This window comes from Pleurodeles waltl, chromosome 6 (genome assembly GCF_031143425.1).
Source record: "Pleurodeles waltl isolate 20211129_DDA chromosome 6, aPleWal1.hap1.20221129, whole genome shotgun sequence".
In the NCBI taxonomy this organism is placed as follows: Eukaryota; Metazoa; Chordata; class Amphibia; order Caudata; family Salamandridae; genus Pleurodeles; species Pleurodeles waltl.
Window position 1 is genome coordinate 645,228,413 of NC_090445.1, and position 15,672 is coordinate 645,244,084.

The 15,672-nt window shown below is 44.7% G+C and overlaps 1 protein-coding gene across 2 annotated transcripts in view; it reads left to right on the forward strand.

Moving 5' to 3' along the window:
• Positions 1 to 15,672, forward strand: part of CEPT1 (choline/ethanolamine phosphotransferase 1) — a 251,381-nt gene that overhangs the window by 206,302 nt on the left and 29,407 nt on the right. For both annotated transcript variants that reach the window (XM_069238994.1, XM_069238995.1), the window contains exon 9: positions 4,183 to 4,308. In XM_069238994.1, coding sequence (XP_069095095.1) covers positions 4,183 to 4,308 — 126 coding nt within the window. The remainder of the gene's footprint in view (positions 1 to 4,182; positions 4,309 to 15,672) is intronic.

Genomic DNA, 15,672 nt, shown 5'->3' on the forward strand with positions numbered 1-15,672 from the left:
CACGCGTGTATCACCAGGCAACAAAGGGTACAACAACCTGTCTATCTCTATTCGGAAGTTTAGATCTCACAGTCAATGACACACAATCACGCCTATCACCTGCAACAACCATAACCTTTTTGGGAGCATTGCTATTACAGTTCAAATAGCCTTTGCCTCACAGGAGAAGCAAACTAAAATTCAATGGCTGGCACAGAAATTAACCACAAAAATCTATTTCTGTCCAACTTTACAAATCATTCCTAGGGATGGTGGTCTTCTTCAATACTCTCATACCAAATTGCTGCCTTCACATGAGACCACTACAAGAGGTTAGACAAACAATGGCTACAACTCACGATCATTCAACATAATTCAAATTACCTATTGTGGTTGTGCAAATCAAAACCCTCCAAGTTATTGTTTCTAGCACAAATTACCGAATATGTAATAAGACGTGTCATTGGAGGGATGGGGCGCTCATCTTCAAGACCTGCCAATCAGCAAAAAAAAAATTGAATCTCTCACAGTCAGCACTGCACATAAACGTACTGAAGCTTAAGCCCCCCGCCTTAGTGCAGAAATCTTTCCTGCCCAGGATAGCATGGTCATCAGTGCTCATTCACACAAACAGTACCACCAGCATGCACTACACAAACAATCATGGTGGAACACGCTCTCCAGCTCTCTCTCAACAGGCGCAAGAAATATGGAACTGGCCCCTCCGACACCATCAACACTCAGAGCAGAACATGTGCCAGGGATGTCCAGTATCCTCGCAGACTCATTGAGCAGGACCATTACCACCAGCTACGAGTGGGAGGTCAACCAACAAACTCTGAACACCCTTTTCCATTGTTGGGGCAAATCAAACTTAGACCTGTTTGCGACAAAAGAGGACCAGAAATGCCAGTTCTTCGCAAGCTGACAAATACAGAAGGGATTGTTGGGGAATGCATTTTCGATCTGATGGTCAGGGATGTATGCATATGCTTTTCCTCTGATCTCAATAATTCCAAAGTACCTCAGGAAACTTTAGAGAGAAGCTTGCCGGATTGTCCTTATTGTTCCCAGGTGGCCCAGACAATTCAGGTTCACAGAACTTTGCTTCTCTCATAGCAACCTTATGTTCAGATGAAACCAGTACCAATGCTGCTAACGAACCAGGGCCAGGTCCGTCATCCTAAACCAACCTCATTTCATTTGTCGGCCTGACTCCTGAGTTCAACAAGTTTGTCATGCTAGAAATTCCACTTGACTGTAGAGAAATTCTTGTGAATACCAAGGCAGAGACCACCAACAAAAGATACAAACTTAAATGAAAATACTTTTGTCACCAGTGCATGGATTCCAAAATTAATTCTTTCACATAACAACCAGAACAGACTCTTCTGTATCTGCTTCAGCTAGCGGGATCTGGTAGGACAAGCACTTCTACAACATCTACTTCACAAAGGTAAGCCACTGCTATTCCCACCTTCTGCTATGACATTAAAATGTGGTAGTTTTAAATGTTCACTGCTAACTGTTCTGATTCAAGCATGTAAATATATGAAAGATCCAATACTGGAGAAGAAAATAAGTTAATTACCTATAACTGTAGTTCTCCAGTAGGGGTATCTTTAATAGATTCACGTGCGACTCTCCCTCCTGCCCATAGAGGCTCACCTTCTTTCCTTGAGCTATCCATCTTTCTGGTGCTTGAAAATCTGAGACTGAAGCCTCTGTGGTGAAGGTTCTAAAGGGTGCTGCCACCTGATTGGCTGGACTTTGTTATTTTCAGTAACACTATTAAGCTATTAAAGTGAATGTCCTTAGCATTAACTTCAGTGTGTTGTTTTTTTTTTCTGCCCTCTACTGATTTTCTATGGTACCGCGGGACTCCCACTTCAATGACTGGGAATGATTCAAACATGTAAGTCTATGAAAGATACCAGTAACTTATTTTCTTTTCTTAAACCAGATTCCCCAATTATTTCTATTGGGCATGTGATGTAAGCTACATTTGGTGGTTATTGTTGATAAAACTTGAATAGCTCGGATATAAAATCTTGCTCCCCTGAAGTGAGCATTTATTAAACTGGCATTGGATACCGATTTTGGCCGAATTGGTAGAATACCCTCTACAGAATCTGAGAACGTCAAGGAGGCCAGTGCCACTGGAGGGTAACAGTACCAAAAAGAGACTATCCAATGACTGCCTGACCTGCACCCAGCCCTACCAGCTTGTCAACCCAACCCTACCAGAAAGTTACTGTTGAACTCTCTTGTACCTAGAGCCCTACCCCACAAATGAAGACATCTTAATTGTTTGTTTTTCTTTTCGTTCTTAGGACTGCACCAAATCCTAAGCAGGCAACTCACCGAGTGCCACATGATGGGGACAAAATGTGTTTGCGTTTGCTGTACATTCCACCAGAGCATGCACAGCACCTCCTGCAGCTTGTTCTGCCAGCACTCCCAGTAGCTGCACAAACCCATGTCTGAGGAGGGTTTTTGCTGGGGCGCTATAGCTGGGTGCCTCTTGTCTGGCTAACTGTGCTACTGCACGAATAAGCCATGCTAGCCTAACAGTAAACCAGCATTGGCAAAGCCAATAGGTTTCGCCTATTTGAAACGTATTGGTTTTGTAAAAAATGTTTTAGACATGTTACACAACAGTACGTGCAGCTGTGCAGCATTCCTTAAAGAGAAAAAAAGTGCTGTGATGTGATCGATACTGCCAGTGTCAAAGTGTGTTTTTTTTGTTAAACTTTAAGCCACATTGGTTTTTACAAAGGCGAAACATATTGACTCTGCAAATTCTTGTTTTAAGTGTTCTTTTTAGAGAAGTTATTGTCCTGTCCGGACTTGCCACTGCAAGCAATCCCAGCCATTTATGAAGGAGGGTGAACAAGAATTAATAGTACCAGTATCACCAGGAAGGTTATCTTTCCCGGGCGAGATGCTTAAGATAGACATTGGTACAAAAGGCAGAGCAGAGATACATAGAGGTCAAGATTGTCCACATGTACACTATTGTCAGTCCCTGCACTGTAGATCACTACTAATGAATAACTGTCATACATCTCTTCTCTTACTTTCCTTTTTTTTTTTTGTTGGTAGTTTGTTTCTGCTCTTGTTTGCATGCTCCACTTAGCCTCAAAGTCGTGAAATGGTCTATTTTAGCCTTTCATCCCTCTAATATTAATGTAGGTAGCTGTATTCCTTGTTCCGCCCGGAAAATGGTCTGAATGTTCCTTACTTGTCTGTTTTGCAACTTTGTTCCAGTACAATAGTAAAAAAAAAAAGTTGATGGGTTCGCTTGTCCTGGCCTGAGGCGCTATTGTCTTCCATATTTTGTTATGGGCGTTTATCTTTAACAAATGGGTCCTTATGAAATCACTGAAAAGGTGACTGAAGCTATGTTGTGCTGAACAAACTACATTTTACTACATGGTTTTTCTTAGAACAGTATTCAAGGTTGTCCCAATCCGGTCTCACTGCATCTCTCAAAGATTATTTTCGGTGCAGGCTTGTTTCTTCACATTTTACCTGTACCTCCTTGTTGTAAGTCCAAGAATCCCAGAGACAAATCAAAGACCTCCCTGAACTTCTATATGGTTAGATGAGGATGTTGCATTTGTATGGGTAGTTCATTTTCTGTTGCTGATTTTGTTGTCTTGGGAAGTCCTACATCTTTTAGGAGAGATTTTAATTTAATGTTCTGCTATTTATTTTGCTACTTGTTTTTATATTTTTGCATTTGCTTTGTTTCTTTCTTGGGCTTACATACCCTTGGCTTCAATTTGTACATTGTAACACTAATACGTGTAAATAAGTAAAATGTTATCACCACTGAATTTTGCCTTGCTTCATTTGTAAGTTATCCTAGCAATGACACTGCAAGGTGTCAATGAAAGAACATACGGTCATCAGAGCGAATTCAAATAAATGTAGGTATTTTGCAGCTCATTGTTGGACAGCATGTTTACGTGTTGTGGCAAAACGTTTTAATGGGGAGAACTAATGAAAAGGGACTAGAGTGTTTTTAACTATGTTAGAAAACTATTTCTGAAACCTTCTGAGATGCTCAGCGATAAGCTTATGAGAAGAAATTGTTGGGAGGGATAACATCGTTGCTAAAAGTAGGACAGTGCGAGTGCACATGGTTTGTAATGGACTTGAAAATGTTAAAGAAAATTCCTTTTTTTTTCCTTACAGGTTGCGCATATGACAAAAAGTGAAATGCATTTGCATGACACAGCTTTCATTGGTCCAGCACTCCTGTTCCTTGACCAGTATTTTAACAGCTTTGTAAATGAATATATTGTACTCTGGATCGCTCTGGTAAGTAGTAATGCCTGTTTAAGCTTTTTAGTTGAAAATATCTGCTAAAACAGTGGACTAAGCATTCATTAGGAAGGGTTGCCAAAGCCAATACATTCTCACGTTTAAAAGACCAAGCTATTGGCTTTTCCAATGCTTGTTTGCACAGGCATTAGCTAATGTCCAAATGCATGCTGATACATCCCGTGTGTGTAGCGGATGCACAGGAGGTGATTTAGGGCACGCTAATGATTGGTCTAGCATTTTTAATTTAGCACTCCAGCTTGGACGACAGGAATCTTAAAATGGTAACTAAAAACAGAGGAACATGAAAAACCCAGAAGCAAACACTCCTCCTGCGCTTTCCTGGTGCTAGGCTCTCATTTAAAAAAAAAAGAACTGAGGGGGTGGGAAGAACCGGTGGAGCAACAGACAAGTAGAGGGTAGCAAATAGAGCACTAGTACAAAAAAAAAAGTAATGTTAAAGAAATGCAGTGAGAGAACAGAGGAGGAGAGAAAGCAGAAAGAACAGCGGTTGGTCATTTGTGGAGGAATAAGAAGGTGAGGAATACACCAAGGAAAGACAGGCACTTAATAGAGAGCTGAAAGGCAACAAAAGAGTCCTATGAAGTCAGCAATGGAAAATATAACTTATGCTATTAGCAAGATAAAGCAGAAGTTATCCAGAAGCGGAACAAACACAAGAATATAGAGGAACATCAAATAAGGAACATAGTATTGTGATAAACTAGAAAGTCATCAGTTGTGAACAAGTGTGATACCCAAAGCACACTCTGTGTATTATATTATAGACTTTTGGTCAGCATCAACATCAACAGACATCTAAAACCTTTTTTAGGTGAGATCTAAAAATAAAGATAACAATCAGTTGTAACGCCCCTGGCACCAGGTTAATGATTTGTAATAAGTCTGTCCCTTGCCACAAGATTGATCACTCACATATCAGCTTTACATATATTCAGTCATTTTCTCTAAGCACCAGCTTATGGGTTCTGAAAATACATACATTTTCATCTCTAATAAACACTTTAAAATTTTGGTATACATATATTACTTGAGATAAGCAAAAGTTTTTAATTTAGTAGGAGCTGGGCTGCCCACAGGAGAGCTACTTGCAGGATGCCAGTTGTTTGGACACTTCCCCAGACAATGGATTTGTCTCCTCCTGGTCCCTGCCACTGCATCCAGCGAGGAGGATGCCTGTTTTGCAGTGGTCATGAGGTAGGCTGCAGAGTTTCTTGACCTGTAGCTGTCAACAATGGAAGTTATATTTAGCATCTTCATGGAGGTTCTTCAGCTTTACCAGGCACCTACAGAACTTTTGCATCCATTTGAAAAGGCCTTAACGGATATTCTTTTAGGCACTTGGGCAAACCCATGTCTGCCCCACCCCACCCCATCCCCCCAGTAAATAGACAGGTAGTTTGGTGCCACAGACAGGTACCTGGCACTCTGATTTTGTTGATACAACAGCCTACATGTGAGAACTTGGTGGTCCTGGTGTCCGCCAGAAGAGTTAAAGTGAACTCCTTTTCAGGACGACTTCTGCATGAAAGTCGAATTGCATTAAAAGTGTAGGCAAGCACTTATTTTCTATTGCTAGCCTGGCTTTGAGCTTAGTTGATGCCAGTAACCTTCTGTTCTGGTACACTCGTGCTTTATGGGGTGCAGTTGATGACATTCTGGCAACAGTTCTTTGGGACCAGTAGACTTCTTTAGCCCAAACGATACAGTGAGGCAAGGATGTGAAAATGTTTTTTGATGGGTTCTGTCTAGACACAACTGACTTCTTGGGTTCCGCAACGGGCACAAGCATGGTGCTTCTTTGCCAGTTCTAAATGAGGTATTTACTGGCTTCTCTGGGGATGTCAAGACATCTATGGTGGACCTGCCGTTTGATGTCTTTCCTTTTTGGTGAAAAAGCAGACTCTGTCCTGGAACACTTTATAGCATGTTGTGCCCTGCAACGTTGCCTATGGTTGTGTTCGAAATCTGTTGGTTCCTCATGAGCAGTACCCTCAAGAGGCACACCTTCTGGCACCCCGACTCCGAATATAATCGAGGCTCAGGATGGCCAGATGAGGGGAAGGCAGTTAAGGAGTGTACTGCAGGGAGGGAGACCTGGAACCGAGGATCCATACCATTAGTGAGTCTATGACTTGAAGCAGTACAGTTATTCTAGACAGTTCTTAACCATATAACAATGTCAATTTAATTACCTGCAAGAATCTGGTGGATTAGGCAGTTGTTAACACGTTGTACCTTTTTCACTATGCTGGTGATTATTCCTAATGTAGCTTTTTTTTTGTTTTAGTAAACTAACTTTTAGCCATTCAGTTGCCATGTTTTTCTGTCTTTTCAGTCCTATGGCCTCTTCCTGTATCTCCTGAAAGGTCTATTAGTAATTCAAAGTAATACTTATAATGTTCAAAATGAGTTGTAATAAAGCAAAAACACCTCCATGCCCAGAAACATTGCTGCAATAGTTCCTGTGACGGAGTATTTGCTAGAGGCTCAAACACACTCAAATCCAAGAATCACTCTGCCTCGAGCACTTGATATCACAAAGAAAGGATAAACAAGGTTCTCCACGGTACACGCTTCTGGACTGCATGGAGCATGAAGAGCACCTCAGATAAAGGGGTTTCCTTACCGGCTTAGTTTTCCAACCACTAACCCGGTCTTACACTCAGTTTTCCAAACTGAAGAGCTTCCGAGACAAATTACTGCTTGCGACCGGCTAAGCCTCAATATTCTGCATTTGGCAAATAAACTTGGTTGTATTTAAAGGGCAAGCAAACCAAGATGGCGGCTGTGACGTAGGACGCTGGAAACTAAGAAAATACTCCATTAATAGCATAGGAAACAAAAGTAAAAGACATGGTTCATAACGCTAGGCCCATTGACGTATGCAGTTTGTAACAGTTTTGTTGGCGCTTCATCAGAAAATGCACTGTTCCTACAGGACACTTGTATAATGATCATTACATATTGTGCAGTATGTTTGCTAGAACTGAAAGTCTCTATGGGCATGCATGCATACTTGTTTTTACACATTGCACAGTGTGTCTGTTATGCTTATAAGTCGCTGTACCTCAATACAATACATATATGCTTACTCTATTAAAACTCTGATATCTACCACAGAGTTCTGTGCACCAGTAAAGTTAGTCCTGGGATTTCTATGTCTCAAAACCTTGACTAGTGCTCCAGCTTTGGGGCAGTACGGATCCTGACAGGTTGTCTGCACATACTAGACAATTTCTGAAGCAGTTTACTGGCTAGGCCACTGGCACAACAGAGTCACCAGCCATTTCATGCAAGAAGCCACAGCACCTAAAGACCATGTTTAGGACATCAGGGACAATGTGCAGATCAGTCCCCTGGCCCTCTGGCAACCACCACAACAAAACCTCTTTTGTGTGTCCTTTTTGACACACAGACCTCCTAGAACAGGCAGGATCAGATCTTTCTTCCAAGGGTGGAAAGGCATACCTTCATATACATTGGTCATCCAACTGGTCCGGCGGGGCTAAGCCCTCCCATTTCTTTCTGCTTCACTGCACTACCCCTACAAACCTATCACAAACTCCCCACTCCCAATCAACACAGCTAATGGATGAACACTTCTTTGTACTGCAGCAGGACATGCAGGCTGTTACTAATGCCCCGAGAAGTTCACTAAAGTGACGTTGGTGCCTGTAGTACACCTTTGGAGGTTGGTCGTGGGTACCAGTTTTTCCCCTACCTCAATGACTGGCTGCTTGAAGGCTAGCTCTACCTCTAGCTACTCAGTGTCTACTGCAAGAAAATATCATTCCTGGAAAAAAATTGACAAAACTAAATTAAATCAATTTTGTTGGAATCTCAGCCCACTTAGGTCAGTAATATAGATACAGCAGCCATCAATTTTGCAAGTGAATTGACTGCAGTCTTGCAGTTAGCTCCTGTAAAGTCCATTATTAACCTCAGAAAGAAGCCCTCTGCTCCATGGTACTCACATAATTTGAAATTATTGAAACAAAAATGCAGACATCACCAACAAAATAGGAGGAAAAACTACTGCTCAGATAAAAAGAGCAAATATACTCAATCAGTGAATACAAAACCTTGATTAATACAGAAAAGCTAAATACTTTATGTAAAAAATAACTACTGCTAAAAACTCCTCCAAGAAACTATTTAAAACAGTAGTGACATTTTTAGCTACCTGTATGTAACTCAAGCAGTTTGGCAGAATTTGACCAAACGATGTGTGATAAAGTAGCAAATTTCTTCCAGTTGAAGATGAATTCAATTTTTAAAATTTTTTCTCCCAATTTGACAAATAATTCAGCTGAGGCTAGGATAGGGAGCACTAATGAAGCAACTAATGTGTTTTCAGTTTTTCCCCCTTTACTACGGAAAAAGTGGCAAATATCATTGAGACCACAAAATCAGTTACTCACAGAGACCCCTGCCCTCCCAGTGTTTTTCATGGTGAACACTGGCGATAGTGAATCAGTTAACTGAGTTGCTAAACAAGATTTCACTCTCTGGTCATTTCCCCTCCTCGTTTAAGGAGGCATCAGTGCTCCATTTACTGTAAAAATCCTCCTTGAATCCATGTGATGTGAAAAACTATCACCCTATTTCTTGCCTCCCATGTCCGGCTAAGATTATTGAAAAAGCAATGAATTTGGAGCTTGTAGCTATTCTCAGTAAACATATCGTAGATGGCTCCCAATATGGTTTTAGGCCAATCCACTTCACAGAATCTGTACTAGTGGTGGCCACTGAAGAAATGTGATCCTTGGTTGATAAGGGCAGCAGCGCAGCCTTAATCCTTTTGGACCTATCGGCCACGTTTGATACTTTAAACAATGCTTTGTTATTTGACTGGCTTGAGTCCATCGGTATCAGAGACTCCGCCCTCTCTGATACCGATAGGATAGGAAACGTACAGTATCTCTTGGTGACTTTAAATCGGATTATTTTCTTTTCCATGTTGGGTTCCTGAGGGATCCTCTCTGAGCTCCACTCGTTAATATTTATTTTTCCCCGCTGGCAAATTTAGTTTGATCTTTGGGTTTTTCTGTGATTTCATATGCTGATGACACGCAGAGTTTGGTCTCAGTTACATGTGATGTTGAGACGTGGCCAAGCTATTCAAGAAATGTATGGACCAAATTGTGATTTGGATGATGCAAAACAAGGCAGAGGTACTTTTATTTGGTAAGGAGCCCTCACTCTCGTCAAATGCTTGGTGGCCCAGGAATCGCTGCTCTCACCTGTCCTGCTGATAAAGCCAAACATTTAAAGGTCCTTTTTGACAGGAAGTTATCTTTTGTAGACCATATAAATCAGGTCACCTCTGTTGGTTTCTTTCTGCTGCGAATCTTGAAGATTTTTTCATATGTTTTGTTGGCTCTCCAAACAACGGTCATTATTGCATTAGTCATGTCGGGGATTGATTACGGCAATGCTCTGTGTGTGGGGATCCAAGAACGGCTGCTAAATAAAATCCTGATTCCCTGGAAAGTTGCAGCCCGACTGACTTTGAAAATTCCCAATTTCAGTCCTGTCGCGAAGGACTTGACCAGTCTTCATTGACTTCCTATCCCCGAGAGGCTCCAGTTTAAAGCCCTTTCCTTGGCACACAAAGCTCTTCACAATGCTGGCCTCGAATAATTTAGGTGCATCTTTCACTGGTACATCCTAAGCGTACATTGTGCTCCTATGCAGTAAAAAAAGGTGGCCATTCCTATAGTTTATTAAAGCTCATTGGGATGGCAGACATTTTTCTGTCTTTACTTTCAAGCTATAGAATTCTGTGCCCTTTGAACTTCGAGCTCAATCGGATCTGATGCACTTCAGGAAATTTTTAAAGACCTGGCTTTTTGCAAGGTCTCTCACATTAGACCATGTTATCAAGTCGGTTACTGATGCTAGCGCCAAGTCACCTTAAGGAATTTGCACGCTTTATAAGTTTCCTCACTTGCTCCCTTTCTTCTTCACCGCACTACTCCCACAAACTCCTCACTCCCTATCAATACAGCTGATGGAGGGACACTTCTCTGTTTTGCAGCAGGAAGTGCAGGCTCTTAACAGTGCCCCAAGGAGTTCCCTAAAGTGATTGTGGTGGCTGCAGCACACTTTAGAGGTCGGTCAGGGGTCCCAGTTTTCTCTACCTCAGTAACTGGCTGCTTGAAGGCACCACCATGTCATATGATGCCAAACCTCCTAATCGGCATTTTGATTGTGGCCTCAATCTGATTCACTCCTTCGCTGATGATCCCTTTCATCTGAGTTATCCTCAATACAGTGCCGGTGAATGCCTCACTTCCTCCAAAGTCCCCCTGACCCCCATCCGACCCCTCCATCAGTCTGTTGGAGTTGCAGGTGCTCCTCTTGTCACTGGAGGCCTTCCTACCATCCATTAATGGAAGGCTATTTCACGTGCTCACTGACAGCAACTCCAACATATAATACTGCAACACGCAGGGTGAAGTTGGGTCTTGGACCCCATGTCAGGAGGCCCTGTACCTGTGGAGGTGGATGACTCAGAAGTGCCTTGTTGTTGTTGTAAACCACTGTGCTGGATATCTAAACACCGGGTGGACAAACTCAGCCGCCAGTGCATAGCAGATCAAGAGTGGTAGCTACATCTGGAGGTGTCACAGGGTTTTCCCTGACTCAGTCTTTTTGCCACAGTTGAGAACGAGCAATGTCAGCAATTGTGCGCACCAGAGTTCTTAAGAATGATCTCTCTGGGAGACTCGTTCCACCTAGAGTAGAGCTCAGGCTCCTGCATGCGTTTCCGCCTCAAACCCTCTTGGCACGAGTTCTGAACAAGGTCACATCCAATCGGGCCCTAGTCTTCCTGGTGGTTCTGGATTCGGCCAGGAGGGTGTGGTATCCAGAACACCTGTGCAGAACTGCAGCTCCATGCATGCAGATTGATCGGCGACAGCTAGCATACTTTGATTTTCCTCCTGAAGTAGTTGATGTGATTCCAGCAGCCAGGGGTCCATCTAATGACTGATTGTACTCTGGGACACATTTGCGACTTCGTGCAACAGACGTCGGAATCACCTGCTACAACCCAAGTTGTCTGACGTGGTATTTGTTTTGTCGTTGGCCCAGCACGGACTTGCATTGGAATCTGTTCAAGGTTATTTGTTGTCTTTTTTTTTGAGGGTGCTTGATCAGAAGGCTGATCGCGTGTTGTGAGGAGAATTGTTAGGTTTGCAGCATATGATTCAACTGAAAAGCTTTGTGCTGACACAGTGGATCTTGAATTTGTCTCTCACTTTTCTAATGTGTACCCCATTTGAGCCAGTGAGCAGCTGTTGGCTGCTTCTTCTGAACTTGAAAATGTTTTTGTCTGGTCACAATCACATCAGCGTGTCTCAAGAGTGAACAAAAGGCCCTTTTGGTCCAGCTGCTTTATACAACGTTCTTCCCAGACAAACTGATGCTGAGAACTCAAGCTGAATTACTGCTGAAGATAGTTCCACCTTTCCACGTTAGGCAGACTATCACTTGTCTAACTTTTTTTGCACTGCCTTATCCTTCGCACGAAGAGGAGACTGCATTGTTTGGATCCCAGGGGAGCCCCCAGTATCTACATTGATTATACCAGAGACCATCAGGTGGACGATCAACTCTTTTCAGGCTTATCAGTAGCTAAGAATGGGAAGGCATTGAAGAAGAGACCCATCTCTATGTGGATAGTAGTCTGCTTCAAATATTTGCTTCACATTAGCTAAGAAGCAGCCGGGCTACATTCGGACCAAGGCTGCGACTGCTGCAGTAGCACCCCTAATCTTGAACATGTTCACGCAGTAACAGCCTGACATATGTCCATGAAGCACTATTGCCTTGACAATTCAGTTTGTTGGGCTAGGCATTTTACCTATTCTTTTTTTTATTTTATTTTTATTATTTATTTATAGTTTTATGTAAACAACACACAACATAAATAAAATGCCACCTTGATTCTTACAGTAATAGATCAATCAGCTACTTAATCTATCTTCGGCTCTCTAAGCTCTCCACGTCCCAGTAACTCTTATGAATCAGGCAGAGGGAGACCAAAAAACATTGCTGAATGTCCGTATAGTAGTATGTCCCTGCCGGAAGGACCCAACGATCATCAAGTCCAAGGACAGGACCAAACAGTTATGGCAGAAAAAAGGAAAAGAAAAAAAAAGAAAGCCGAAACTTCGAAAATAAAGGGAAAGAGAAGACCGGGAGGAGCAAGCACAATTCTCAGCAACCATTCTATTCAACCGTATCCCATTGCAGAGTGAACAGCACTCATTCCCTCAACGTGCCCATCCGCAGCAGATTCTTCAGACAGACGCAGATGCAAGATAGGATCGAAGCGGTGCCCAGATGTCTCGTGGCCTGGAGCCAACCGGAGTCAACTCCCAGTAATTTGTTAATTGTTCCTGGCAAAAAGCGGCATCACGCAGCCAATCCGATATCTGGGGAGACCGGGCCCGGCCCCAGCAAATTGCCACCCTACGCTTAGCTAACAATAACATCATGCCAACCAGGCGCCGGACTGCAGTCTGCACCTCATTCACCCCTCCCAGCAGCGCCATCAAGGGAGACGGAGGAATCTCCAGCTCAATCATCTCGGAGAGTACACGAAAGACCCTTCTCCAATAGGCACATACTGCCGGACAGGTCCACGCCAAGTGCATAAAATCAGCAGCAGGGGCCCGGCATCCTACACGGGTATCATCCGTTCGCAGCCCCATAGCACATAAACTTCTGGGGGTGTAGTACAGACGGTGCAAAAACTTAAAATGTATGAGGCGTAATCTATAGTTTGGTGACAACTCCTTCATATGCGTGCAGCACATCCTCCAAACATCTTCTGCGATGTTCTCACCCACATCTTCCGCCCATTTCATCCTTACAGACAGCCCCGTCCCCTCTCCCTGCCCTTGCCTACTGCCATACAACTTAGTGATTAGCCTGTCAGGCGTCCGCACACTCCACAACACTTCCAGCACGCGGCAAGAAGTTGGGGTCGCAGGCAAGCTGGGGAAGCATGCGCGCAGCATAGCGCATATCCTCAACACGTATAACCGGTGGAGAGCAGTGGCCGGTCTATCCCTCAGGATCTCCTCCGGGGACATCAATCTGTTATCAGATCAAAGTCCCGTAGGAAGCTCCGCAGCCGTGAGTCCTGAAACATCACCTCATCTCCAGCCGCCACCACATGCATAGACGGTGCGAACGGCACACCTATCCCAAAATGCTTCAGCAAACCCGACAAAGCCCGGACAGTGGAGGCCACCGTATCAATGCCCCGAGGGCGAGCTATGTCCAAATTGCCCAACACTCGCTCAAGCCCATCCAGCCACACCGCGTCACTTTCGGGAGCCAGGTGTGGCAGATAGCGTATCGGGTTGATCCAGTAATAGGCAAACAGAGCCTGTGCGCAGAGATAATAGAGCTCTATATCAGGGGCTGCAAGACCACCCAGTTCAAATGGCAGCACCAGTGTTTTCCAGGCTATGCGAGGCTGACCACCCGCCCACACCAATCGGATCAGCGCGGAGTGAATGCGCTGCAAAAAACTAGCCGTAAGCACCAGCGGAAGGTTGAGGAATAGATACAAAAACTTGGGCAGCACAAGCATCTTAGCCACCGCATTCCGCCCAGTCAGGGACAATGACAAGGAGCGCCACGCCGTAACTCTGTCGTCCAGCCAGGCCATGGCCCTACCATAGTTGGCAAGCCAGAGCGTGTCAACATCCCAGCTCAACCAGATGCCCAGATATTTAACGGGACCGTCCGCCCACACAATAGGGTAGCGGGACCGACACTCTGCCGTTCCAGACGTCAGAGGCAGCATAACCGACTTAGACCAATTTATCGCCACTCTAGATATGTCTCCGAACCTGACGATTTCGTCCAGCAATACATCCAGGTTTCGCACAGGATCCCGTACATACAGTGCCATGTCATCAGCGTACATGGAGATCAGAATCGCTCTCTGGCGGAACGGCAGCCCACGCTCACTGTGGTGCTGTCTCATAAAGGCTGCCAGCGGCTCCATCGCGATCGCAAAAAGCAATAGTGACAGGGGGCAACCCTGCCTAGTTCCACGCGCCACCTTGAAAGGCTCTGATACGCATCCGTTCACCCTCAAGCGAGCCACTGGCTGCGAATATAGCAAACATATCCAGTTCACAAAACGACTACTCATCCCCACTCTCTCCAGGAGCGTAAACAGATATTGCCACAGCAATGAGTCGAACGTCTTAGTAGCGTCCAAAAACACTGCTACAACTCCATCATCGACAGGAACTGAGCCAGCAACAGCAAAGAATGTATGTGTTTTGTGCCGTGGGCCGCCCCGGTATGAACCCCGACTGATCCGGCAGCACCAGTTTCGTAATAAGAGGCCGCAGTCGCGCCGCAATCATTTTGGCTAATATCTTATTATCAATGTTAATCATCGACAGGGGCCGGTACGAATCACAGCTAGCTGCAGCCTTCCCAGGCTTGAGAATCGTGACAATAAGCGCCTCGCGCAAAGAGGCCGGGATCACTCCACTCCGCAATGCCTCATCATAAACCTCCAGCAGATAGGGCGCCAAAATGTCTGCAAACTCTTTATAAAATGCCGAGGTCAATCCATCCAACCCAGGGGCCTTGTCTCCAGGGAGGCTCCGAATAGCAGCCTTCACCTCTTCTATAGTCAAAGGAGCGTCAAAGTACTCCCTGTGTACCCTGTCAAACCAGAGGAGGCTAACGTCAGAGAAATCTCCCCGAATCACCTCCACAGGCACCGCGGAGGGAGCAGAATAAAGATCCTGGAAAAAGGTAGTAAAGACCCTCAGAACCTCCGCCGTGCCCTCCACTCGCTCCCCACTCGAATCATCCATTTCAGTCACATAGCCACGGCCTGCGGAATAGATTGGCCAGAGTGCGACCGGCTCTAACACCCTCTCCATATCGCCTGGCCCGTGCAAATTACCCCCAAAAATGTACTTCTCTCAAAGAAGCCTCTTCATACGCGGAGACCGCAGCCCTCAAGGCCGCTAATGTGGCTCCGAACCAGTCCAACACCAGTTGAGCCTCCAGATCCGCAATCCGGCCCTCTAACTCAGCCAGCTCACTTCACAACGCCCGCAGCACGCCGTGCTGCTTTGAAATGCATATCCCACGTACAGCCACCTTAAAGGCTTCCCACAGCGTAACAGCCGACTCCACCGTGCCCACATTCTGTTCAAAGTAAAAATTTATATCGCGACGCAGTTCCTCACAGAACAACTCGTCTCTAAGTGCCCCAGGCAGCAACCTCCACATATAGGCCTGAGCAGGTCCGCCGGGTATTTCCAGCTGTACGCGCACCGG